At 47.6% G+C, this 24,809-nt stretch overlaps 10 protein-coding genes across 17 annotated transcripts; 5 read left to right on the top strand and 5 right to left on the bottom strand.

Moving 5' to 3' along the window:
• Nucleotides 1–223: 223 nt before the first annotated feature.
• On the top strand, nt 224–2,154 carry TERG_04237 (uncharacterized protein; the record flags this gene model as incomplete). The annotated part of the gene is made up of 2 exons (XM_003235136.1): nt 224–366; nt 501–2,154. The coding sequence occupies 2 exons, from the start codon at nt 224–226 to the stop codon at nt 2,152–2,154; spliced, it is 1,797 nt and encodes a 598-aa protein (XP_003235184.1).
• A 601-nt stretch (nt 2,155–2,755) lies between these two features.
• TERG_04236 (uncharacterized protein) lies at nt 2,756–3,499 on the bottom strand (the record flags this gene model as incomplete). The annotated part of the gene is made up of 2 exons (XM_003235135.1): nt 2,756–3,207; nt 3,271–3,499. The coding sequence occupies 2 exons, from the start codon at nt 3,497–3,499 to the stop codon at nt 2,756–2,758; spliced, it is 681 nt and encodes a 226-aa protein (XP_003235183.1).
• Nucleotides 3,500–4,325: 826 nt separating this feature from the next.
• TERG_04235 (uncharacterized protein) lies at nt 4,326–5,135 on the bottom strand (the record flags this gene model as incomplete). The annotated part of the gene is made up of 1 exon (XM_003235134.1): nt 4,326–5,135. The coding sequence occupies one exon, from the start codon at nt 5,133–5,135 to the stop codon at nt 4,326–4,328; it is 810 nt and encodes a 269-aa protein (XP_003235182.1).
• Nucleotides 5,136–10,516: 5,381 nt separating this feature from the next.
• Nucleotides 10,517–11,800, top strand: TERG_04234 (uncharacterized protein). Of its 2 annotated transcripts, XM_003235133.2 has the most exons (3): nt 10,517–11,185; nt 11,280–11,359; nt 11,419–11,800. In XM_003235133.2, exons 1-3 carry the CDS (start codon nt 10,540–10,542, stop codon nt 11,473–11,475), a joined length of 783 nt encoding a protein of 260 aa, XP_003235181.2. In that variant the 5' UTR covers nt 10,517–10,539; the 3' UTR covers nt 11,476–11,800. The 2 variants fall into 2 exon arrangements, with proteins under 2 accessions (XP_003235181.2, XP_047604199.1); XM_047748222.1 differs by having other exon boundaries at nt 11,280–11,800.
• A 6-nt stretch (nt 11,801–11,806) lies between these two features.
• On the bottom strand, nt 11,807–14,070 carry TERG_04233 (uncharacterized protein). The gene has a single exon (XM_003235132.2). It carries the CDS (start codon nt 13,921–13,923, stop codon nt 12,838–12,840), a length of 1,086 nt encoding a protein of 361 aa, XP_003235180.1. The 5' UTR covers nt 13,924–14,070; the 3' UTR covers nt 11,807–12,837.
• Nucleotides 14,071–15,218: 1,148 nt separating this feature from the next.
• TERG_04232 (uncharacterized protein) lies at nt 15,219–16,783 on the bottom strand. 2 transcript variants are annotated; one of them, XM_047748221.1, is made up of 3 exons: nt 16,594–16,783; nt 15,639–16,531; nt 15,219–15,491 (listed from the first exon to the last, which is right to left on the bottom strand). In XM_047748221.1, exons 2-3 carry the CDS (start codon nt 16,302–16,304, stop codon nt 15,348–15,350), a joined length of 810 nt encoding a protein of 269 aa, XP_047604198.1. In that variant the 5' UTR covers nt 16,305–16,531; nt 16,594–16,783; the 3' UTR covers nt 15,219–15,347. The 2 variants fall into 2 exon arrangements, with proteins under 2 accessions (XP_047604198.1, XP_047606215.1); XM_047749737.1 differs by having other exon boundaries at nt 15,303–16,531.
• Nucleotides 16,784–17,689: 906 nt separating this feature from the next.
• TERG_04231 (succinate dehydrogenase, cytochrome b556 subunit) lies at nt 17,690–18,495 on the top strand (the record flags this gene model as incomplete). Of its 2 annotated transcripts, XM_003235130.1 has the most annotated exons (3): nt 17,690–17,729; nt 17,787–17,877; nt 18,051–18,495. In XM_003235130.1, the coding sequence occupies 3 exons, from the start codon at nt 17,690–17,692 to the stop codon at nt 18,493–18,495; spliced, it is 576 nt and encodes a 191-aa protein (XP_003235178.1). The 2 variants fall into 2 exon arrangements, with proteins under 2 accessions (XP_003235178.1, XP_047604197.1); XM_047748220.1 differs by having other exon boundaries at nt 17,690–17,877.
• Nucleotides 18,496–19,273: 778 nt separating this feature from the next.
• TERG_12119 (uncharacterized protein) lies at nt 19,274–19,474 on the bottom strand (the record flags this gene model as incomplete). The annotated part of the gene is made up of 1 exon (XM_047751126.1): nt 19,274–19,474. The coding sequence occupies one exon, from the start codon at nt 19,472–19,474 to the stop codon at nt 19,274–19,276; it is 201 nt and encodes a 66-aa protein (XP_047606214.1).
• A 1,366-nt stretch (nt 19,475–20,840) lies between these two features.
• On the top strand, nt 20,841–21,794 carry TERG_04230 (uncharacterized protein; the record flags this gene model as incomplete). Of its 2 annotated transcripts, XM_003235129.1 has the most annotated exons (3): nt 20,841–21,249; nt 21,347–21,579; nt 21,633–21,794. In XM_003235129.1, 3 exons carry the CDS (start codon nt 20,841–20,843, stop codon nt 21,792–21,794), a joined length of 804 nt encoding a protein of 267 aa, XP_003235177.1. The 2 variants fall into 2 exon arrangements, with proteins under 2 accessions (XP_003235177.1, XP_047606213.1); XM_047749736.1 differs by having other exon boundaries at nt 21,347–21,645.
• An 837-nt stretch (nt 21,795–22,631) lies between these two features.
• On the top strand, nt 22,632–24,462 carry TERG_04229 (uncharacterized protein; the record flags this gene model as incomplete). 4 transcript variants are annotated; one of them, XM_003235128.1, is made up of 5 exons in its annotated part: nt 22,632–22,670; nt 22,733–22,861; nt 22,945–23,174; nt 23,261–23,750; nt 23,842–24,462. In XM_003235128.1, 5 exons carry the CDS (start codon nt 22,632–22,634, stop codon nt 24,460–24,462), a joined length of 1,509 nt encoding a protein of 502 aa, XP_003235176.1. The 4 variants fall into 4 exon arrangements, with proteins under 4 accessions (XP_003235176.1, XP_047606210.1, XP_047606211.1 ...); XM_047749733.1 differs by lacking the exon at nt 22,632–22,670 and having other exon boundaries at nt 22,769–22,861; XM_047749734.1 differs by lacking the exons at nt 22,632–22,670; nt 22,733–22,861 and having other exon boundaries at nt 22,864–23,174.
• Between the last annotated feature and the right edge of the window lie 347 nt (nt 24,463–24,809).

The following is a 24,809-nucleotide window of genomic DNA, read 5'->3' as shown; positions in this document are numbered from 1 at the left end:
GGGGGTCAAGCTTTTTACGCTCTTTTTCTTTTTCTTTTTCTCTTCCATCTTTTGGTCCTTAAAAGTATGAGCTTGTCCTGAAAGCCTGCTCGAATTCACCTCCAAAACAATCTCTAGCAAAAGGAGACTCTTGCCCGTCTCTTTCTCTCTGCCTGAAAGAGGGAGACTGCCCCTCTAATAGAGCTCCTTGTTTTTTTAGAGACAGCCCTTGTTCTTGCGATCCATGGTGGCCGAAAGCGCGCTGGTTAACACGGTCACCACCTGCAGCCAACATGGCCAGAGTCTCTGGCTGGTTGCTGCGGGCTGGCTGGCTATCGGCTGGTACGTCTTTGTTGTTACTGTTAGCACAATAGGGACTATACAAGTGTGAGCTTCACGTTCTCTCCTCCTTAGCCTTGTGGTTATTGTGCTGTTAGATCTTGCATGCGAGTCCTGGCCATGGGGTTCACAGCTCCCCAGCCAACGTAGCTACCAACGCTAACAAGACCCTTCCGGTACAGATTCAGAAGATACTCCAGAACCCTTCCCAAGGCTACGAGAGCTCCCTCTGATCTGAATCTCCCACATGTCACCATTATCAGGCCTATCAAGGGCCTCGAGCCCTACCTCTACGAGAATCTTTCTTCCAGCTTTCAGCAAGACTATCCCAAGGACAAGCTCAGCATATCTCTCTGTCTCTCGTCAAGGGACGATCCCGCTTACCCAGTGATAGAAAAAGTCCTCGCGCGTTTCCCGGACATAGATGCGCGTCTCTACCTAGAGCCAAAGTATGAAGACCATGAGCTGGGACCTAACCCGAAGATTCGCAACATGAGCCAAGCATACCGCGAACTAAAGGGTGATGTCGTCTGGGTGGTCGACTGCAATGTCTGGCTAGGGAAAGGCGTTTGCGGGAGGATGGTAGAACGTCTGTGCGGACTGGACTCAAAGGGCCAGAAGTACAAGTTTGTGCATCACCTACCAGTCGTCGTTGACGTTGATAGCGAAGATGCCGCAAGGGACTTTGAGAAAAATGCCATATTCCCTCCAGCGGCGGCTATGAACGGGAACGGTGCGTTGAAATCTGCTCCCGGAAGTGTTGTGGCCACGAACACCGCCCCAGCTTCTCCGATTGAATATATCTCTTCAATTGGCGGCGGTCGATTAGAGGAGATATTCCTCGCCTCCTCCCATGCGAAGATGTACTGTGCTATCAACACCATTCTCGTTGCCCCTTGTGTCGTTGGAAAGTCAACCATGTTCAGACGTTCGCACCTCGACCAGGTTACCAAGAACCATGTCATACCTTCTCGACCATATCTCCGGAAACCAGGTCTGGACTCCCTCTCTGACAACATCTGCGAGGACCACCTGCTCGGAGAACGCATGTGGAATGGCAAACTCGAGGGAGAAGAGGAAGGCCAGCCGTCAGAATGGGGTAAACATGACCTTGTGTTCGGCGATCTTGCTATCCAACCGGTCACCAAGATGGCCACCTCCTCTTACATTAACCGCCGAGTTCGCTGGATCCGCGTTCGGAAATTCATAGTTATTCTAGCTACGATCGTTGAGCCAGGTATTGAATGTTTCGTTTGCTCTGCCTACCTCGCTTTCGGTATCACCACCGGCATCCCTCCCCTCCTCTCTGGTAGCCAGTACTGCTCAACTTATCTGTCAACATGGTCTGCATTCGGGCTAGTCTGGGGTCTAAGCGCCTTCGTCTGGATGCTAACAGACTTCTTCCTATACCGAACCCTTCTTTCTTTCGTCACTATCGAAGTAGACGAAAACACACCGCGCTTCGCCCGCCCTCCAGCTCCAGAATCGATTGCCAGACGACCATTCCTGGAATGGTTCCTTGCCTGGCTTGGCCGGGAGACCCTTGCTCTACCCATATGGGTATGGAGTGTCTTTGGCGGTGCTACCATCGTCTGGAGGGACCGTGAGTTCAGAGTGGGCATGGACAATGTCGCTCATGCCGTTGGTCCGGCCTCGAAGCAGCGATCATGCAATGGTTCGCTTAACAGCGACCCAAACGGCCAATCTCAACGGTCTTACGGGTCAGATGACAGCTGCGAAGTTCGACGGAGGACACCAATTGAGAACCTCACCAAAATGGGTATGAAAACTACCGCTGCTGCCATGGACCTCGACGAAACATCCCGTTTGATTTAATCCCTAATATCTGCACTCTTCTCATTTACGCCTTCTTCTTCTACTTCCTCATTCCTCTTCCTCCTATTCAGCAAGCCGATACACTTCTTCTACTTCTTCCTCTTTCTCGTATCGCCTCTTTTTTCCTCGTCTTTAGCCCTTCATGCATACACTTACACGAAAACCTATTCTGCTTTGTCTTTCACTGTTACAAATTTTATTAATTATCCTCTACCTAATAACCTCCCTTTCTCTACTTTTCTGGGTTGGTGTTGTTTCTCAACCGTCGATGGTTATGCATCTGTCCTGTGTTTTGGAGATGTCTATGACCTTCTAAATGTTATGTAAATATAGAAGGTTTTGTTCGAGTGCCAGGCCAGGTCGACGTCCACATCAAGTGTTCATGGCACCAATGTGATGTCGTGAATGTTATGGCCTCTTGCTACTACTATCTGTTAGATAGTGAAGATAATAAATGGAATCGTACGAATGAATACTTTCCGAGGACTCCGCCATCTAAACGTTTGATTCATAGATACATCACAGTCAAGTAAACGACAAGAAACTCTAGCAAAGCAGCAAAGATAATATTTGTATATAGTCGAGGATATTCTTGCGGTCACTACTTGCTTGGACCAGCATCATCTTCAGTCATTGGGACATCAGCATCGTCAACAGCACTCTTCTCCATATCCGAACCCTTCTCACAGGTCAGTAACCACTCCACTACCTGCTGACCCTTCGTAGTCTCTCGCGGTGTAGACGACTCGGCTTCCTCCACGTTGGCTTCATCCTCTGTGGCATCCTTTTCCTTGTCCTCTTCTTGCGTAGTCGCAGTAGCATTCCAGTCAGACTGCTCAGCAACAAAAACAGCATCATGGCCCGCGTTGTTCTTCAAAATAATGTCCGCTCCAGCTTCCACGAGCGCCTTGACACATTCTAGGTGGGTATTAAGAGCTGCCCAATGCAACGGTGTATTTCCAGAATGGTTCTTATGGTTTATAAGCTGAAGGTTTGAGGGTTCTTGCACTCCATTTTCAGTTCTGAGCAGGCTAAGAAGGTAATTTAATATTTCTAAAATGGTTAGAGTCAGCGGTCGATTCAGGGGTATTGAAAGATAGGCAGAGCATCACGTACCAGCGTTTCCATTAGCCGCGGGCCAGTGTAGGAGACATGAGCCAGTGCCTCCTTCGCTCTCATCCTCCGTATCTATAGCTGCTTTAATTATATCCGCTGGAGAGCAGTTATACTCTTGGCTGAATTTTGTGATGTCTACTTTTAATGATTCGAGATCACCCGCTCGTGCATCATAAATGAGATCATCCACGGCCTCGAAGGGCAGAGAAACCACATCCGTAGAAGCCATCTTGGTCTTATGCAAAATTATGCACCTAGCTAGGGATGTCTATGGGGACTTTTGGCTTGGTAAAACTCAGCTGTGTCCGTTGAGGCTCCAATCCGAGGTATCAACTTCGCTGCCTCGCCAGTCAGAACAAGATTTATTTGGTTTCTTCCCTAGGCACGCCAGTCAATATACGGAGATTCCTAATCCAAATCAGACACGTATTCGAGTAGGGTCGCGTTATAGTAGGAAAATGATCCCAATGAGGAGAATATAAAAAATGTTCTCAGGGTTTTTTGGAGGGGTATTAAGACCTTAGCTGCGACAAGATTCCAACTCATCCAGAAGCGAAAGGGTATATTATGAGTATATGGAGAGATAATACTCACAGTAAGTTCCTAGAAGATTTGTAAATGTGATTGTATTGGTCCTCGACTCTAAATTTCCAAGAGTATCAAATACCCTCAAAAATTAACCCCCTCAAAAAGGGTCACGTGAACAGATCTCGGAGATAATTTCTGTAATATCTTTGGTCTGTCGGGAGTTTGATGTGAGGATGTTGAGTATAATATAATTCACAACACACTAAGTGCATTTTCTATTATTTATCAAAAAGCTAGATAGAAGGCTATGCGATATACAAAAGTGCCAGAGAGCCCAACGCCAGAAACGTGTTCCCAAGATGCTGGTCAAAAAAAGAACCGTGACAACCATCTCTCCCACCCGTTGATGCAAAAAGACTACAGATCTAACGACTGGAACCTCTCGGGTATAGAAAAGAAAAAACAATCCACAACCCGTGGGTATACAAAAAGAAAGCTTATACCAATCAAAGAAGCAGAAGAAGGACTCAGTCTCGCAGCCAGGCTCTGCGTTTCTCTTCCTTTCTTTCTCGTCTTTTCTCCCTGAACGCTTTCAACTCCTTCTTCGTTAACTTCTTCCCGCTCCGCTCGGCTTTGAGGCTCTTCCCTTCATGGCTGTTGGCTGCGGCATCGACATCAAAGAACGCGTTCAGCTGTCGATAACTTTTGTTCTCGTCATTGAAGTTCTCTGGTCGTAAGCCAGCAGATTGCCATTGGCCCGTGAACCGGTTGAATGTGCCTGTAGCCGTGTACAGTATATTTGGGTCTTCGACGCCAGCTGCGGTTGATGCAGAAGGGCCCTCTTCAGTTCGTTGGGCGTACCAAGCTGTCGGGTCATAGTCACCGTGTATGGACGGGTCATACCCACCTGCAGCTCGTGGTTGTTTGGGTGCCTGTTGTATCTTATCTTCGTTTGCCCCCGAAGCGCCTGGTTGTGATGCTGTTGCGTCTGGAACTCGAGGATTCTCCCACTGGGACACCCCCGTGACGCGATTATAAAAGTAATAAGCCTGTGAATTATCATCCCACATAGCATCCCAGCCGTCATCTTCGACGACCCCTGGCACCGGCTCATCAGGAAGGGGAGGAACTTCTTCATCCGGCAGTGGAGGCTGTGAGCCATCCTTGACCTCTTCAAAATTCACCTCACCCTCTTCTACCTCATCCTTCTTTTTCTCATGTTCTTCACTTTTTCCTGGCACTTCGTCATCCTCGAGCTTCTTCGGCGTAGGCTCTGTCTTTGGGGAACCGGGTTCGTCAGCAGGACGGGTAGGCTCCGCAGGTGCATCCTCGGCCATTATTGAGTATAAATGAAGCTATGGTATAGAAACATAGGAAACCATCTGTACCCGTCTGGTGTGTGTGTCATTGCAAAACTTGCCGAAGGGGAGTTGGATTCTGATCAAGGACGGCATGGAACTTGAAAGGAATAGGAAAATATCCTAGCCTCTTTTGGATTAGTGATGTTAATAATAAATTTGAAATGGATAGCACGTGATATGGAATTGCCGCGAGCTGGCTTTTGCTTGAAGATGGGAATACTTGAGGTATTCTCACGAATTAGGGCTGTTAGTATAGGATATACATGGTTAATTGTGTATATTTAGGGAAAATAGTGTATTGGTATATATAGTAGTAGCTTCTTTTCACCAGGGTGGATTGTAATCGCGGCAAGTGGCATTTTAACTACGTTTTTATTCACAAAATGAAAAGACTAAAAACGCAAATAACCAGACCGCCAACCCTGAACGCCAACACCACACTGAAGGTGTACCGGATAGATGTGGCCTATGCCGTCCCTAGCTACTATATTCTCTATTTTCGTCTTAAATACCTGATGGATAACTTGAGACTTCATGACTGGCTTCTAAGGAAATTGTACCCCAGAGGCATACCCCTCGTACTACGTTTCTCTATGCTAGATATCAAGCAACTTCTAGATTTCCGCAACACTTACCCATTATCTGTATACAACAGCGATGAATGTTGTACGTTTTGATACTTGCAATCCGCTCATAGGCTATGGAAATTTACCTGATACTGGAATACCCCGCTACAGCCCCTCTCCGTGGCACATAGCCTGTACCAAAGGGTGCATGGAATGAACAGCGACTCAAACGCGAAGGTTAAACGTATATGAACGATATGGATATTAACACAGACCTGTCCAGGCATTATCCCTTCTGTCAGGCTGCATCTATGCTCAACATTGCTCTCTATCGAAATGGCCACGTATAGTTTTACAAGCCAAGCTCGGTAGTGGTTTCCGACCACGCAAAAAATAATCAGAGGAAAGAAACACCACATCGCCCTATCTACAGCGGAAGGGAGAAAAAAAAGGAGCCAAAGGAGTCTAGAATCTACTAAGGCGTCTGCGGGTTGGCCAAAGAATCGGGATTTAACACGACTCAGAAAAAGAATTCTATATTTTTGGAAACTACGTAATTACCTATGAACACAGGCTGCGGGGTCAAGGCAAATGGGAAACATTGGAAGATCTGGCCGAAGCTTCTAAGCCGCAAACAAACCTGCTGCAATTCACTGTTTTGGTTAAAATTCCAATGTCAAACTTCTCGCGTTAAGGCCATGGTACGGGTCGTTAACGTGCACGCATGTCTGACATGGGGGGTTGGGGGGACTCTAATTTTTTATTCCCTTTTAGGTTGCTGGCGAGCAACCCGGCTGAGGTACCGATATAACGGATGACAAGACCGCCCTGTGTGAGGGCAGGGAACATCTAAGGCCACGCCGGACGGAGAGAGTTGCAGGATTTCCTTTTTCACCGAGAGCCAGACTGCTGCGAGTTAGATGCAAGTAAACATGTTTTTCATGTCATTTTACGGCATTCCAACGACACACTCTACTCTACCCCACATGTGTTTGGGTCGTACGCCAAACAAGCTGCAATCGACAAACTGGTGACAAGTTACTAGCCAGGAGCGAAGGGTAGGATGAAACGCACTGAAAGGCGGGGTAGGTATCTTGCTGTGCTGCAATGGTGCCTTTTCTTCGGCCTGAGGTGTAGCGAAGGGAGAGGATATGGGATTGATTCAGTAGAACGATCGTTGGTCGGGGTGGTAGCAAGTCGATGCTGTATAGAGACATGAAGCGTCACTGGCATGGATGTCCACAAAAAATTCCGAGCCTGTAAAAGGAGAAGGGACAGAGGAAGGAAATGATAGAACAGGAACAAAAGGTTTGTACTGGGGAATCAACGAGCATATCACTGCTTTCAAGGCAAGAATCACCACCGTCAATCAAATATTTGCCGATTCTTCTCAGCCAGCCTGGTTGACGGGTGAAGAGAACGAATCGTGGGTAGAACATCTTTCACGTCGTGGTAACAGCAAAGGCTGCTGGCTGGAGGGGATATTGTTCCCCCCGTCTGATTGTGGCAGGTCAACTGTGCAGCAGGAAGTCATCGACAGGAAAAAATAAAAATATTATCTCACTGTCAAGGGAATGGATAATTGAAAAGCGGCTTGTACTCTGTACGACAGCGAAGAGATAACTGCATTGTATATGCACATATTATTGCAATCTCGCCATCTTGCCCGCTGCTGACATGCAGTCAGGAAGTTGATCTCGCTGCATGCCACTCTCGATCTCCGATCCTCTCCCACCTTGGAGATGAAATGGAAGAAGTACTACGTAAAAAAACCAAGGAAATGCATCACATAGCTAATGGGGATGGGTGGCTTCTAGCCACAGAATGACGGACTGACCCCCAATAACTGGGCGATCCGAGTGGAGAATGCTCTCAAATCAATTATCCCAAGAAGTACGGAGCACTCCGTATAGATCAAAGTCGTTTTTGGCTTCCAGGAACCAATTTTCTTATTTTTAAGCTACTCTCGAGCCTTTCCCTGACCGCTCAAAGCCATAAGGCCTTGTCGGAAAAAGTCTGAAGGGTAAAAAAATTTGATCGTACACCGACATCCACCCAGCTGAGCATAAGGAGATGATAGAAAAGAATAATAGACAACCCCGGAAGTTTGATATCGAAGTGGGTCGAAAAGACAAAAATATCTTTTCGCACTGACAATGGAGAAGACCATCATCACGTTCTAGGTCAGTTTGAGTGGGAATAGTTGGCGTTTGATCGCGGGCCCTCAGACCGCCCAGACAGACGAGAGGAGAATGGGGGTCTTACGGCAGCGAAAGCCTGTAAGCGGAGAATAATAGCAGCCTGTCCAGCCACCCAACGTGATCTAGGATTCCAGGACTCGGCCGTTGTACAACAGGTGAAGTGCTTAAAAAAAAAAAAAGACGAAGCCAGCATGTTGATATCGAATAAGCAGCGCCAGAGACTTCAGGGCTCTGGCATGAAAGTTGCACCGGCGTCGTCCACGGATAGCCTCTGAGGAAATTTGATCCGATCATCCATGTGCACGAATTGACAGCCAGGAAAAAGGAGAGTTGAGGTGATTTGGCTCAGCTCATCCCTGGTTTACCCGTACGGATTGTGTGGTTTTGCCATTTAGTTTGGCTGCCAACTGGCCTGCCAAAAAATTGTATCGACAACTGTTTTCCTTGTTAAGAAATCGATAATCCGACGCTGAAGATCGGATACATCAAGTGACAACCGAGAGGTGGAAGCGGCCTTTGCTCAGACGCATTATGCATACTGGTTTTAATTTGGCTTCTGCAGGAGTTGAAAAAAGGTCTGAAGTGAAGTATTTGCATGCCTCTGGATAGCCAGCTTCAGCCTTCAGCGACCCACAAGTGTATGAATCTGGACTGTCTAAGTGCCTGCTGGCCCTACTCGAGGGATACCTGACGTCTCCTAGTCGAGGCCGGGATTCAGATGTGTAGCGAGTGAAGCCGCGACAGCATTTCAGCAGCAGCAGCGGCGGCGGCGGCGGCGGAAGCAGCAGCAAAGGAAGAAAAAACAAAAAAAAAAGAAAAAAGGGGCTAAACGAAAGTATGGGGGAAGCGCCGATCACTTGCGCTTTTGGGACAGCAGACGCTAGACTGCATTGGGCAGCAGATCAACAGGGTAAATAGCTTATGTCAGCGTCCGTTTACCGACTTTTTTCTTTTCGGGGCGAGAGAGGAAAAGACGAGGACGAAGAAGAAGAAGAAGCAAAAACAACATCTCCAAAAGGCAAACAGAAGGAAGCTTCAGATAATATTTTTATTTAACGGGGAAACCAGCAGCTTTGACGTTGCCTCCCCTGATCGTCTTTTCCCTTTTTGCCCGCTGGCTCGGGGATTATCCAAGCATGTACCTGTGCTGGACTGACTCGCAGTGCCCTTCTCCATGTTTTTGGCCCCAGGCTAAGAATAACACGGGAAGTTGATCCCAGTGATAGTCGGCCAAAACCTGGGGTAGGAGTTTGTGCTGAGGTTCGGCGACGCTAAGAAGAAACAGCACAGAGGGATAGCAGAGTAGAGCAGCGCCCCTAGAGGGATTCTCGAGGCTTCATACGCGGCCAGTGGTTGCTAAGAGTCTCAGAGCGAATCAGGGGGCGGCGAAAAGAAAAGCAATCGGAGTGGCAGAGAGATTGAAGAGTAAAGCTGGCAATGCATGATGGCTTGGACGTTACACTTGTACAACCGTGCAGGCAAATACGTACCGTCCGGATGCCCCGTAGCTTGACCTCGAGCTTGCCGTACTCCAACGCAGGAACCACGAAGATGGACTGGAGGTAACTCCTGAAGCGAAAACTGCTGCAGTGGGGAGAGTGTTGCCAGTAACTAACAAACATGTCTACTAGTCATTAGTTGAGCTGAAGCGAGAGAGAAAAATAATGGTATGCGATGCTCTGGACCGCTTAGTGCCATGGGACTATTAGATCCTTGGTCAAGCAGTCTAAACAACCTAGTCAACCAGGCTGGTGGAAAACGGAAGCTTTCCCTTTGTTGCTGATGAGCCCAAGGGAAAGCTCTTACGCGCCCTAGGTCTCTGCTACCTGCGTCCGCGGCCGCCTCAGCCCTGCCTCCCCCTTGCGCACTATTGAACCAACTGGCAAAAGCTTGCTGGGACTTCCCTGACCTGATTATCAGCAAAATATGAAATAAAATTATTCCCTGGTCAGTTTAATTGCATGAAGAAATTGACTTGTTGGTTCCATCGAGTAATAGTAGCTTATCCTCCCTTATAACTCTCTTGTGCGAGATCGATGTATGAGAATCAACTGCAAACACCAGAATGGAGTGGGGATCCACATAAATCCAGCAGGGCAGTTGGGTTGGAGATTTGTTTCCCCCCATGCAGTCACTTGCTTCCCGGTCCAATCGAGAGCTTCCCTTTGCTGGAAAAAGCAATAAGTCAATATTGTGGCTTTCCAGCATTGAGGAGGGACTTGGAATTAACATCCAGGATGCAGATATCGTTTTGAGGTCATACAGCTATTGTCTAGGAAAAGGGTGAATGTACCCTTCTTACACACTGTGTGACATTCTGTGGGAGAGCTACATGACTGGACATGAAGCGCTCAAATCGTCTTTCTTGCCTAATATGATCGGTTCCATTGCTGATGCCATGGCTTCGCTTGCCATCTCATAGTCTACAAGGTATGGACTTGTGTAGGATCAAAGCGAGTTCAGATTTTTTTTTTCCTTTTCGTTTTCAGTATATGCAAGAGACGGAGGCGGCGGAGAATGAACGGGTGGGCTGGCGGCGCTCGCTCTTCTGCTCTAGGCCAAAGTACTACTAGAGTCAAGAGTGGAAAAGTCCATCTAGAACTGAACCCGTGCATGTACAGCTTAGACCCGCCGATCCTAATACAGGCCATACCACATTCCCGTGTAAACGAGATGGGCGGCGGGATTTGCAACCCAACCCCAATGTGGCAAAGACGATATCTCCCTTTGCGTTTGAGTTCAATTGTTGCACAGTATTGTCTGCCAGTAACCCCTTTTTTCAGTCCGAAAGTGACTGTCAAACCTCTCCAGAATGTCTATATAAGGAGCTTGAAGTCTGCCCATCCATCGACTTTTTTTTCTCCATCAGCATCACTCTCAAGCATCTCACAACAACTTCCAAAACAGCCTCAATCTCCAACAATCGACTTCTTCTTTTTTAAGAGAAATCCTCTTCCAAAAAACCAATCAGTCAAAATGAAGTTCTCCATTGCCGCCGCTGTTTTGGCCCTTGCCACCGCTGTTGTTGCCCACCCCGGTGCTGGCTACGTCTCTACCCCCGAGAAGGAGGCCAACTTCCAGCAGAACTTCCAGAAGTTCGTCACTGCCTGCGGTAACGGCAACCAGGTCTCCTGCTGCAACACTGAGACCAAGAAGGTCGGCGCTCCCCTCACCGCCGGTGGCCTCATCCCAATCCTCGACAACCTCAACCTCGACGACTTCTCCCTCCTCAAGGGTTGCTCCAAGGTCGACGTTGCTGGTAAGTTACTCATACTATCCATTCCGGGGTATCAAAAAAAAAAAAAAAAAAAAAAAAAAAAAAAGAGCTTCTCGCTAACATATCATCTCTACAGCTGTCATCGGAGTCCAGGACCTCCTCAACTCCAACTGCAAGACCCAGGTCTCCTGCTGCAAGGTCGGCGACACCAACCAGGTAAGCATTCATCCCTATACAATCCTCTCTTCCGCCAGCATAACTAACAAACTCTCTAGGTTGGTCTCGTCAACGCCAACGTCGACCTCAAGTGTGCTGCCCAGAACATCCTCTAGATGGCCTAGTAACTCCCTTCTTGACACCGATGGTCTTGGATCACAGCCTGATTCAGCCTACATCAACCGGCATACATCTTGGTGGTTTCTTCTAGAGGCCAATGCCACCGTGTCTCTCCTTTCCTTTCTGTTCCTTATGTTACCCAAAGGGGTTGAGATTCGGGATAGAACATCCACCTCCACTGTCTGTTGGCTTTCCTGTTATTAGATAATAATATGCTTAGTACTTAATATATTCTATTTGCGACTGCATACTTCACTTCTTCCTGCAGCCTTTTTCTGCCTTTTTTTTTCACGGTTCTAATTTTCAATCAAAACACTTCATAAATATTTCATTATCAACGGCCATAACTGCTCCAACAATGCGTATCTTGGTATAATGGCTCCCCTAGCACAGTTCGAATAACCTGTAACAATCATTCTCGTGTACGCGTAAGTAGGGCAAGGAGTCAACTTTGAGGTTGAGGTTCATCAGGTGGATCCCTGCGCACGGGCTCAGCCCCAGTTTACCGGAACTTTGTATTACCGAAAACCGAAAGTCAACTCATGACTTACATAAGCATATACCTTCCACAACATCCCCCGTCCAAGGTATTTCTTTTGCCTTCCAGCTTTTGTGGATGAACATATTCCTGGTTAGACGGAATAAACAAAGGAGACGCTACTACTTTGTGACCTCATGGCTGAGCTGTTACGGCTTGATGACTTGGCAACGTAGCTTTCAGCTGATGCGTTTCCTTTGACTTCCAGAGTATGCTACTAGGTACCTTCTCCTGAGGGCTAAGAGCTCTAGTCTTGACCATATAGACATAGTCGGAAGCCACAGAAGGGATTATCAACTGTAGTTGACGGTACCACTGCAAAAGGGGAGAGGGACGGCAGCTGAGCCTGGAAATGCCAGGATCTTGTCAGCCTAGCTGTCCCGTCCAGTCAAGTGTTTGACTACTGGTTGCCGGCTTCTTGTGACAGGTATCCTTCAATTCAGCAAAAGGGGGCAGTATTGGATACGACAAGTTGCACCAGACATGTGTAATTTATGCATTACTCATTAAGTAAGCGAGGATATATCCAGACATATGTAGCTTATCAAAGAAAGGGAGCTGTACTCCGTACCTGCATGGCTTTTCGTATGCTTCACCTGCATATTTCGACATCCCTCTGCATACGTCTGGCCTATAAATAGCATTCTTTTCTGGCAACATAACATGTCAAGGAAGAGAAAAAAAAATACCAAAAAAAGACAAGGGTGTATCAATTTATTGTGCTCTGGATCTTGCTAATACCCAAGGACGCCTAAAAAGATAAGATAAAATCAGAATAACGATGCCTTAATACAGTCTCTTTATCTTTTATCCAATGCTACTACGCGGTCACACCATTTGGAGCAGCAGAGTCGGTGTCAGCTGGAGTACTACCCTGCTGTGTCTCTAGGGATATCCTTTTGCTAAGCAGCCTCTTTAGAGAGTTCCGGCTAGAGGATTTGGGTGAACCTGGTTCTGGCGAAGCAGGTAGTGGGGGTAATGAGGAAGGGGATGGCAGACTCTCTGAGGAGGTCTTTTCTATCTTCTCAGAGTTGGCATGGGGGGTGGCCTGGTTTGCTGTTCCATCATTGTCTGCGGAACAACTGGACTGGTTCAATGTAGCATTTGTATGGTTTGTGTTCAGGGTATCTCCATCCATAACTGATTGTAAATCTGGTAACAACCATCCTCGTGAAACATTATTTCCTGGATCTAGGGAGGATGTGGTAGTGGTGGCGGCGGTGGTAGAAGTGTCACTCTTCTGTTGACTAGGCGATCCAGCAGAGTTATTATTTTCACCACCATTGTTACCAAACATCTCCTCAACAAAAGGGAGGCTAGATCCGGTGAAGGCCTTGCCAAAGACATCTGGCTTCAAGTCAAGCTGGAACCTTGGGTCTGGAGGGAAGTAGGGCCGGTTGACATGCGAGGTGACAGGCGACATCTGGAGCTCTGGAGCTGGTTCTGTCGCGGTCGACATTGCGGTCGACGGTCTAGATCTGAGAGACGAGAAGACAGACATTCGGCGAGCCCGTCTCTTCCCCTCCTTGAAGAATTGTGGTTGTGGCTGCTGCCCGTCACTCCGTACTGACATCAACGACTGCTTCTTGGATACCATTATCCCTGGGGACCCTGGCTGCTCATTCTGTGGCGACACGGGCAGCTCTACCGAAGCTGGGTTCACGGATTTGTCGTCATCGCCTCGAGCTGGCGTACGGGGCTCGTTCTCGGCCGCGGGCTGGCTCGTTGCCGACGATGGATTGATGTGCGGAAAATCGAGCTCGACCCGGGGAGCTTTATGGTTAGTCCCGTTCTTCTGCCCTGCAGACGCCTCAGCAGCATCATTGCCTGCCGACGCTGACGCTGCTTCCTTCTCTCGCGTCTGGCGAGAACGTCGACGGGAGAACAGAGAGGCAAACAGAGGCATGGCTCTGAGCGGTGAAGAGCGGACCGGTGGGCTGGAGGAGAAGAGAGTTGGAGGTGCTCGCTTGGATAGCTGCAACGGCGGGAGGAGAGCTTTCGGTTCTGCTAGGCCCGGGGATGATAACAAAAGGAAGCTATATCAACGATTCCAGCCGATGCAGCCGAAGCGAGCAGGGGGGGAGGAAGAAAGAAAAAGCGAAGCAAAGAAAAGAACGAAGAGAGAAAGCCAAACGGATAACCAAACGCAAGGTAAATAATAATAATAATAATAATATGAGTTCTGCTCTTCTGCTCTCTCCCCTGGAAGAGACGGAGCGAAGATCTTCAGGCCGTGGCGTGAAAGGGGGCCAAATAACACCCTTCCAGCGTCTACTATGTACGGCACAGGAGGTTCTGCAGCGGCCTCCAGACGCTTCTCAATCGCTCAGGGACACACTTGCTTTCGTGAAGGTGTTTGGAAAAGTCTGTCGTTATGGATCGAGTGAAGCAGCAACTTGGGCATCACGCTGGGAGCAGCAAGCAGCAGCAGCAGCAGCAGCAGCAGGGCAGACCCTGGCCAGCGAGATCTCTGTGGAGACGGGACTGAAAGAACCAGTCGTTTTCGTCCATGGCAACCTGCATCGCCCCGAAGAGGCCTCGCCCTTCTCAGGAGGGAGGGAAGAGGAGGAAAAGGGGGCACAGGTTGCAGCTGGATTATTCTCCCTCTTGCTTCCCTTTGTTCTTCCTGCATGTCTCTGTGCCCAATGTTTTGCATTACTTGCTGTCTTTTGCGAGCCCTACGGGACGTTTATTCGCTGCCGTTGGCGCACCGGGATTGCGATGTCTCCTGCTCGCGTTGAGATCTAAATCGCAATGTGTGACAGGCGCCGGCAAGGTCACTACGGTACCAGGCTACATAGCTTCTAGCAAGCGTCGGCTGTGTCGGGTGTACCAAGAGAGCTCGCCTAACTCTGCCCTCGTCTTATTATTCTAACGCATCTGAGGCAGAAGAAAATCGATCGCACGCACGCAGGCTGTGAAGAGCTTTCGGGTTTGTTTTGGGTCCCGCCCGCAAGGTTCCACATCTCGGTCCAGGGGTCTGCGGAAGGGAAGCTAGTTTTTATCCTTACCCTTGCGGCCGGAGATTTTTGAACCTGGACGAGAAACGGTGACAGCCAGCATCCAGACAGAGAGACATGCTGATAATGCATGGCAACTGTTTCTTTCTACGGAGTGCTTGGTGCAAAGTGTCCTGCTGGAGACGGATACGGGCAGTTCGTTGTCTATTATGTACAAAAGGAAGAAACGGCCAAAAAAAAAAAAAAAAAACTATTCTATCAGATAGGAAGCACGGTAAGCTCAGGCTGACACAACTATGCAGGTCTTAAGTCTCAAACAGATCTTAGTCGGGTCTATGATGGTCCGATTTCTAATCGCCATTGCATGCATCTACAGCTTGCTCTGCGCGGCTGGTTTATATAGCTTGTTGGTTGCTGCTATAACTTCAGCAGCCTCCTTCTCGATACGAGTGAGAAGCTCGGCACAGGTTGGAATGTCACGGATAAGACCGATGACCTGTCCCGCAGTCCAGACCTATTCCACGGTGGAAGAGAAGAATACAAGTTAGCATAACTATAACCTGGGAAGGGAAGGGAGAAGAAAAAAGAGTGGAAACGGAATTGTGCTTCCAGTAAAGAAAAGACGGGGGTGAACGGGGTAAACGGGGAGAAATGGACTTACTCCATAATCCACGTCACCGTTGATAAAGACTTGACGCCCACGCTTTCCACTAACGAGATGCGCAAGCTCGGAAAATTCACCCGTCTGGCTCTCCTTCTCGATCTTATACGCCTCCGCTGCAACCTTGTTGTTGAACAGACGGGATGTATTCCTCCACCGGCGAAGAAGCAGCTGAGTGTCCGTCTCATCTGCCTTCACAATGGCTTCCTTAATGTTATTATGGATGGGTGCTTCAACAGTGCACATGAATCGTGTACCCATGTTAATTCCGCATGCACCTAGCGCCAGTGCAGCAGCTAAACCGTTGCCGTCCGCAAATCCACCCGATGCAATGAACGGAACACCCAGATCCTGTCTGGCACGGCTCAAAAGGATAAAGTTTGTAATATCGGTCTCTCCAACGTGTCCAGCGCATTCAAAGCCGTCGATAGAGAGGAAATCCACGCCTAGCTTGACAGCCGACTTGGCATGTCTGATGGTAGTACATTTATGGAGAACGGTGCAGCCGGCCTTCTTCAGTTGCGTGATGATAGGGCCAGGGTTGTTTCCTGCGGTTTCAACGATGCGGACTCCTTCTTCAATGATGACTTTGGCGTAGGCGGGATAGTCAGGCGGTGTAAGTGCGGGCAGGAAAGTGAGATTGACACCAAACGGATTCTTGGTCATCGTCCTGGTCTTTCGGATTTCCTTTCGGAGATCTTCGGGAGTAGGTTGTGTCAGGGCGGTAAGCTGTTGCCATTATTTGATACCCGTTAGCAATCAAATCACATTTACAGAACAGAAATGGCTCGACAGATGTGAAGGACGTACGATTCCAAGTCCGCCAGCGTTACTGACGGCGGATGCTAGCTCAGCGTATCCAACCCATTGCATACCACCCTGGACAACAGGAACTGGGTATCTGTTAGCATAACCTGCACAAGAGGCCTCGCGAGCATTGAAGACTTAAACTGACTTCTGATCCCTAGCTTCCGCGTGAGTTCGGTGGTGAAAGGCATCGTCGACAAGTTAAAGTCAAGGGTATCAGCGGTATGTAGTCTATACTTCTAGTCTAGAAAAGCGAACGTGAGATTTCAGGGACTAGGGAGGACGCAGGACAGGACGACTGCAAGAAAAAAGAATGATATATCCAGGCGACATTTCCCCCCAAGAAGGATGCCATGAAGAAACGTCGCTTCGCTTTCGCGGCTCTCCAGCAAGACATCACAGGCCGAGGACCGAGGCACCTTGCTCGCGTGACACGTCATGTGACCATTTTTGAGTCTGTGCTTACTCAGCATATTTAGTGCAGATGACAACAGAGAAGCAACGTTTTCAGTTGATAATTAATGATGGAGCAGTCGAGCTGAAGCCTGCTCTGCAAGCATATTTTAGACATGTAAGATATGACAAGAGCTTTGGATAGATATTATTCGTATATGCAATTAGATTGAAATATGTTATTGGACCGTGTTTACTCCGGAACTCGGATAGTAAAAGGACCTAATATTGGTGCCTCGCAGAAAATAGAACCTGCTGATAATAACTAAACACAGACAGTAATTTGTGACCCTGATATGAAACCCAGCTCGCTCATTGAAAGAGTGGACTGGGCGATTAACGACGGGTTGAAATATGCTTTCTCACTCTCAAAACCTCATGACCATCTCGATGAGCCACGACAGAATGCCGCAGCTTAGAGTGAGATGTCGCTAAAAAGCATCTCTTTCATTCCGAGCGTATCATCCACAGGAACTGTAGCAACAAGCCGGTCTGAGATGAAAGCTGAGGTCCTTGATGTAAGGAGGAGAAGAAGAAAGGAAGGAGAAGGGAAGTTTTTGTGCCAGTTCCACCACTGCATTTCCCGAAATGGAGCTTAACGGCAAAATATTTCTCCAGTCATGTGTTTGGAATTAGCGCGGTTGTGATTGGCTCCGATATCTGCCGATTCTACCTTACATAAGCCGAGGGCAACTTCATTATTTGTTCGGGACGTTTCTGGTTTGGGGATTTCGCCTATGATGTCCCGTTGAGAGCAGAGACATAACAGGGCAATTCAATCACACGCGAAGATGTTCTCCAACAGGCTAGCGCAGCAGTCGCTGAGACGACGTAAGTGGTTATATCTTTGCCAATTGACGGACTGTTTGGTGCTAATCGTCGTCCTAGTTGCAACACAACACCCATCTGCATTCAGAAACTCGGTATCCAAGTTCGCCAGCCCGGCTGCCATTGCAGCTGGAAACTATGCTCAGTTCAGGTCAGTATCTTCATTGATATACCTCAGATTCTATTGTTACACGCCTGGCATGATTGTGGTGTGGGTTGTGGAGGTGGATAACCCTGAGATTCAATCAACGTTGACGGTCGAGGAATGGGCATATAAGCGCATATCTAATCAACTTAAGAACTAATTAAAAAATATTATATCAGACCTGCAACATCTTCTGCGGCTCCCTCCGGCACCGCTGAGCCTAACAACATCCTCGCCAAACAGCGCCTTAACCGCCCCGTCTCTCCACATCTCAGCATATACCGACCACAGATAACCTGGTACCTGTCCAGTCTTAACCGTATTACTGGTGCCATTCTCTCCGGTGGCCTCTATATCTTTGCCAGCGCCTATCTCGTCTCTCCACTACTCGGATGGCACCTTGAATCTGCCTCTTTGGCCGCTGCCTTTGCTGCCCTCCCTATTGCCGCCAAAGTTGCCATGAAGTTCACCATGGCTCTGCCCTTCACTTTCCATTGCTTCAATGGCGTGAGACATCTTGTTTGGGATTTAGGAAAGCAGTTGACCAACCAGCAGGTTATTACCACTGGATGGACTGTTGTTGGGTTGACTCTTACCAGTGCCCTTGCCCTGGCTTTGCTCTAAGTTCCTTACTAAAGTATGGGCCACCAGGCTTCTGACTGCTCTTTCATCTTTGTACCATTGCCTGTTGCTCAATGTTTATGTCCTTGTTTGAAACCCATCATCCATTTCTAGTTACTTTATCCTAATAAGATGAAAATCTTATGTGCTATCCACTATAGATCCTTCATGGGGTCTTCCTTGCACTATTTTGAACCTAAATTAGGTATCAATTCTCTTTGTGTAGGCAGGGACGTTAAGCATTATGCCACAGGCAACATAAAATGCCTAAGGATCTCATTAATGTATTCTACATACAAACTAGGCACAACACTTTTGACAATAATGAAGCCACATAATATTTCACTTTTTTTCCACATAAAACCCCACACCTTTTTTTTTTTTTTTTTTTTTTTTTTTTTTTTTGAAAAGTCTTTTTGTAATTTAAAAACTGCCGAGTTCAGAGAAAATTCCATTAGTCGGTAAGGGCGCATTAATGTTGTTATTGTAAAATCCGGATTGTTGAGCTTGAAAAGTGGTAATAAAATATACATTCAGAGGAGATAGAGATATTTTTTTGTCGTCTGTTGTTGATACTACTACTTTTGGTGGTAGAATAGTAGAATAGCGTAGTAGTGGTATGGCCGACCAGTAGTGTTGTTCAACAGACGGATTTTTTAATTTTATTTTGTCGTATCTCCATTTCTCAACATGTAGAGCCATTGAGGCCTCAGATTTTGATACCATAGCATTCTCGAGCTATGATGAGTTTGAAAATGTTGGCTGCTTTGCCGAGTGGTCCTTAAACCGGGCTTGGTGGTGGGTTTGGAGGAGTTGGTCGAGGAGATAAGGGGGTGACAGAGAAGTCACACTGGTTGAAGGCTTCAGGCTCAGCATGGGTGTTTTTGTTGGTAGCAGCAGCCTTGCCCTGAGCGAAGGAGTATCCTGGAGTACGGCGCTGGATGCCACGGGGGCCAGAAGAGAAGTTCATGGTAACAGGCATTGCAGAGACAGTTGCGGCGTGTTGAAGTGTGTAGTAAGAGGAGGAACGAGGCTTGTTGTTACTTAGAGAGTGCTAAGAGCGTGCAAATGTGTGATGGTAGACAATATGTAAGGAACAAAATAAGAGAGGGGGAGAAAGAGGGAGAGAATGTGTGCGAATTTAAACGAGACAAAAGTCTGAGCTTCAGATAACGTGAGCAAGCAGGACAGCTAGGTATCTATGTTCTATCGAAGGTTCTAGCCAATGCCTAGTTTGGATATCAAAGACTCTAGGCAGTGCACGTGGAGGACACGGAGAAAGAAGAGAGGAAGGGCCTGTTTTCAGGGTCTATCTAGCTGCCCATCTGCCGGTCTGTCCTGGGCTGTTGCTCCTTCAGGTGCAACATGCAAGCTGCCGCTTCACCCTCGTGGCCACATTCCTGGCCTCTCGTTTAACTGGTCGCCCTATTCCCTTCCCGTGGGGAAGTTACAGCAGCTATAGCTTGGGCTCTAGCGGTATAAGTTACCATTATGAGAGTTCCCGCGGGTCCCGTTTCACCCATTAAACGCTGCAAGACTCAACAGTAGCCAAATAGAGAAAAATATGACAAACACCCAGTAAGGCTCTCAATCCCCACGCGAGATGTCAAAGGAAGAGTCGAGGCCAGTCCCACAAGGCAGTATGGGGGACGACAGCTTGAGAAACACTCCTTGTATAGTGAAATATACTTATCAACGCATGACACCTCGGTTGATCTAGATAGGAAACCGAAGATGTGTACAAAAGTGACGTTTGATTTGGATGAAATGAGTAGCAAACAGAAAGATCAAGTCCTTTTTCTAAGAATAGGAAGCATTGGATCTTCTCTACGCTGGAGTCAGATTGTGTGGGCGAGTAACTTCCGTGGGTTTGCTTAACGGGGTATCCCAGCGGAAGCTCTGCATGTCTCCTCCATACGAGTTGATTGTACGCATATCAGGTTATCAACTAGTACTCATATTATACGGTGGATAATTGGAAAGGAGCCCTTTCTTCTCTATGGGTATACTTTTAGCATGGTGTCCGATTATCCTCTTGGGAAAGAGATATATTGCCATGGAACGAGAGCTGAAAAAAGTGGTAATGAGTCTGATAGAGAGCATCCATACAATTTTTCGCTTTCGGTGTACATGGTGGAATGGTATACTCAGTCTTCATGATAGATGTCGTTGTGTTTGGCATAGTGGGAGTCGTTAGGAGCTCGACACTTGTCCTAATCGGGGCTAGCGTGATCGTGTGAGAAATCTCGTAGCTTTCGACCATCTGCGCCTTTGCTGAACCAAGACGACGTTGTGACGGGCACTTGATACCTTCGAATGAATAGCTGACAGGCCATCGACTGCTCCTAATGGCTTCAAAAATATCTCCTCTCCAGACAATTGCTGCTGGGTTTGCCCAGCCTGCGTGCAGGCGCGCCCCTCGCTTCATTCTACCATTTTGCTCACAGTCTCAGCCGAGTTCTCGACGAAGAATATCATCCTCCCGCGCTCCCCAAGAACAGCAGGCTGTGTCAAACTCGATCCCAAGATGGCAGCAAACCCCTTCTGCCATGAAGGCTCCGGTCCGACTGCGTGAATCTCCGAATAAGACTGAGTTCAAGGTCAATTCCGACCCTGCGGTGCTCGACAACTTCTACGTGCGAATGCTAGGGCAAAACGGGGACAAATTACTGTCGGAAGAAGTCAAATGGCAAGCAGTTACGCATAAAAGTTTTGATCAAGGACGGAGGGGGTTCAATGATCGGTTGGCCTACTTTGGTACGTTCCTATACACAACTAAGACGCTGCGCCCACATATGAGAAGATAAAGGAAGCGAAAGGGAAATATGACTTGCTAATAGTATTTCCGCCACAGGGAAGCAAATAATTCTCCTCCAAGCATCTCTTGCCCTCGTTCAAAATCCTACGGCCTACGCCCAACCCTCAAAGCCAGATCCGTTTGAAAGGCTGCCATATGACTCTGCTGCGCTCAAGGGTCTCGAAGTCTTGTCTCAGAACACGAGGTCTCAATTGACACGGAAGAAGCAAATGTCCGCTTTAGCTAGACATTACGGCATCAATGAGGTTATGAGATGGGTACCAAGAATGGTATGTGCTGAAATGTATGCAGCAAAGAAACTCCCGCTGACCAAACGATCTAGCAACACGACCTGACTGAATCTGGAGTTGACACGATATACACCCATGCTATGTACGCAGTCATTGGAGCCATTGCACTCGAGCACGGAAGCAAAGTTGCAAACGAGATCGTCCGTGATAGAATCCTGAAGCCCCTGGGTTTCCAAATCGGCGGAAGCGCTTGACCAGCAGTGCGGTAAATAGATATACACTTGGCTTTATGGCATTGGTATGGCGTTGAAGATATTCTGTTTGGCACCCTTGAGCCTTAGATTTTGCTCTTAATCGTTTGTATTTTTTTTATATTTTCTTGTGTTTGAACAGGCTTGTACAATATTAACAGACAGACGGATGAAATGTAAAACATGGCTCCCTCAAATTCCCCTCCCCTTTTACCACGGATGTATACACACCTCTGTGTAATTAGATAACGATTGTCTGACTTCTCTGACACTGCCCGCGCAACAAGAAAAAAAAATGCCCGGCCAGTTCTTATGAAGTCCCTGAAATTTGGTCTACGCATCACAATATCGCTAAGCGCAGCAATTGAATACCCTTATATGGCCTGACAGAATGCCAGAAGCCAAAATTAGAGACCAGCCCTGGAAAACAAGACTGGATATGTTGGTTAGCACTGTCTGAAGGATGCGCGTTTGTGAGGAAGAGAAAGAAACGGCCAGGAAATTTTTAGAGTTGTAGTTTTTATAGAGCGGCGCTAGTCCCGATGTGGCCACGTCTGCGGGCTGTCTAGAGATAGCGACGTCAAACCTCCGTGGATAACATAGACGGACGACGACGAGGTGCTACCTTTGATACGCAGCCACCGCTTGAGATTGACTGCTGATGACGATATAGACAACGGGATGAATTGACGGTCTCTTTATTCACCTTGGTTTTCTTTCTTTTCTTTTCACTACTTCGAACAAAACTATGACGAGCTAGATAAATTAACCGTTGTTGCCTCCTGATCTTAAACGAATAGCTATTCGAAGAGGTCTCCTTTACTTATATCTTGCTCAGCAATGGCTTCGGCGGTATTTTTCTTGGACCTGAAGGGGAAGGTAAAGTGTTCCCTGATAATATTCCCATTCCTGGCATTGCAGCTAACTAGAGCATCCGCCAGACCCTTCTTGCTCGCAACTATCGCGGTGACATCCCTATGTCTGCTGTCGAAAAATTCCCTATTCTTCTCAGTGAAGCCGAAGAAGAGAGCTCCGCGGTTCCTCCCTGCTTTTCCTCCGAAGGAGTCAATGTATGTTGCCAACGCTCTTATACAACGTCGACATATCTCCGGATCTTAGTGGGCGCAAATGTCTAACCAGCGGCAATAAACAGTACCTTTATATCCGACACAGTAACCTGTATCTCCTTGCTCTTACGAAACGAAACACAAATGCCGCCGAAATACTTCTCTTCCTACATAAGATTGTAGAGGTCTTTACGGAATACTTCAAGGAATTGGAGGAGGAGAGTATTCGAGACAACTTTGTCATTATATACGAACTGCTGGATGAAATGATGGATTTTGGCCATCCACAAACAACAGAAAGCAAGATATTACAAGAGTATGATTGCCTATCCCGCTTTGGGCTATATGACTGGTGAGGTAGGATGTTCAGGGGTTGGGCATGGCTAACCACATTATACATAGATACATTACCCAAGAATCGCACAAGCTTGAAGTACAAGCAAGACCCCCAATAGCTGTCACGAATGCAGTTTCATGGAGAAGCGAAGGAATCCGATACCGCAAAAATGAAGTATTCCTCGACGTGGTTGAATCGTTGAACCTCCTTGTTTCTGCTACAGGAAACGTCCTTCGATCAGAAATATTGGGTGCTGTGAAGATGAAATGCTATCTCAGTGGTATGCCAGAACTTCGGCTAGGCTTAAATGACAAAGTGATGTTCGAAACAACAGGTCGAGCAACTAGGGGTAAGGCTGTCGAAATGGAAGACGTCAAGTTCCACCAATGCGTACGACTGTCCAGATTCGAAAACGACAGAACAATCAGCTTTATCCCACCAGATGGCGAATTCGAGCTAATGAGCTACCGACTCAACACCCAAGTGAAGCCGCTGATATGGGTAGAGTGTCTCGTGGAATCGCACTCAGGCTCGCGCATTGAATATATGCTTAAAGTATGTTACTTCATACCCTATCTGCACAGCACTTGCAAGGGTAAAGCCAAACATGACAGATAGACTGACTCATTCGCTTCCTTTCAATTAGGCAAAAGCTCAATTTAAGCGACGTAGTACAGCAAACAACGTGGAGATTCTCGTTCCCGTACCGGAAGATGCAGACTCACCGAGATTCCGGACAAATGTGGGCACAGTTCATTACGCACCTGAGAAATCCGCCATTATATGGAAAATCAAACAGTTTGGCGGTGGAAAAGAGTTTTTAATGCGTGCTGAACTAGGGTTACCGTCCGTTAAGGGTGATGACGAACATGGCGGTGGGATGACAGGCGGGTTTGGTGGAAGTATGGGAGGTGCAGGACAAGGCGGAAAAGGGAAGAGGCCTATCAACGTCAAGTTCGAGATTCCATACTTTACAACGAGTGGCATCCAGGTCCGCTACTTAAAAATCACAGAGCCAAAGGTACGTCTTCCTCTCTTCACCTCAACATTCTATTCTACTTTATCGACCTCTCTACCTATCTGCCCGTATCCACTACTGTGTTACTATATGCCATCCACCTTTTGGCTTTGTTCAACATTCCGTGCCAAGAGGCGATTGTCAAGCTCCCTGGCCACGTTTGACATGTTGTACATCTCCTCGTCTCCCGCGCCCCGTGTGTTCCCTCTGTCACATTTACTTCAAGCCATGAACTGCGGCTTTTCGTGATAAAGCGCGTTGCTTTTTCTTCGCTAGCCAATACTGATTTGAAGTCGCCTGTTAGCTACAATACCCGTCGTTACCGTGGGTTCGCTACATCACTCAATCTGGAGACATTGCAGTTCGCTTGCCGGATGCCCAATAGTTTTGAGTGGCACTTTGATTCGGCCATCCTGAACAAATTAGAAATGGGCTTCTTGGACTTTTAGAACTGCATGTCAACTGTTAACAAAAGATAGCGCAATGACAACTTTAAAGGAGAAATATAAAGCAGTCTATGATTGGTGGATGCAAACCATCGAAGGTCTACCATCTTTGAATTTATATTGATTGACTTGAATGGATAGAAGCATACA

Source organism: Trichophyton rubrum (assembly GCF_000151425.1).
Source record: "Trichophyton rubrum CBS 118892 genomic scaffold supercont2.4, whole genome shotgun sequence".
NCBI classification, from domain to species: Eukaryota; Fungi; Ascomycota; class Eurotiomycetes; order Onygenales; family Arthrodermataceae; genus Trichophyton; species Trichophyton rubrum.
Note: the sequence above shows the minus strand (reverse complement) of the source record. Positions and strands in the feature narration are given on the sequence as shown.

What these genes read in the sequence shown, in the direction of transcription:
- TERG_04234 (XM_047748222.1), top strand. Translation starts at nt 10,540, where the DNA reads ATGTACAGCTTAGACCCGCCGATCCTAATACAGGCCATACCACATTCC. An exon ending in CTCCAAGGTCGACGTTGCTG is followed by an intron (nt 11,186 to 11,279) that starts GTAAGTTACTCA and finishes TCATCTCTACAG; the next exon opens with CTGTCATCGGAGTCCAGGAC.
- TERG_04233 (XM_003235132.2), bottom strand. Translation starts at nt 13,923, where the DNA reads ATGCCTCTGTTTGCCTCTCTGTTCTCCCGTCGACGTTCTCGCCAGACG.
- TERG_04232 (XM_047748221.1), bottom strand. Translation starts at nt 16,304, where the DNA reads ATGACCAAGAATCCGTTTGGTGTCAATCTCACTTTCCTGCCCGCACTT. An exon ending in ACGGTGACGTGGATTATGGA is followed by an intron (nt 15,492 to 15,638) that starts GTAAGTCCATTT and finishes ACCGTGGAATAG; the next exon opens with GTCTGGACTGCGGGACAGGT.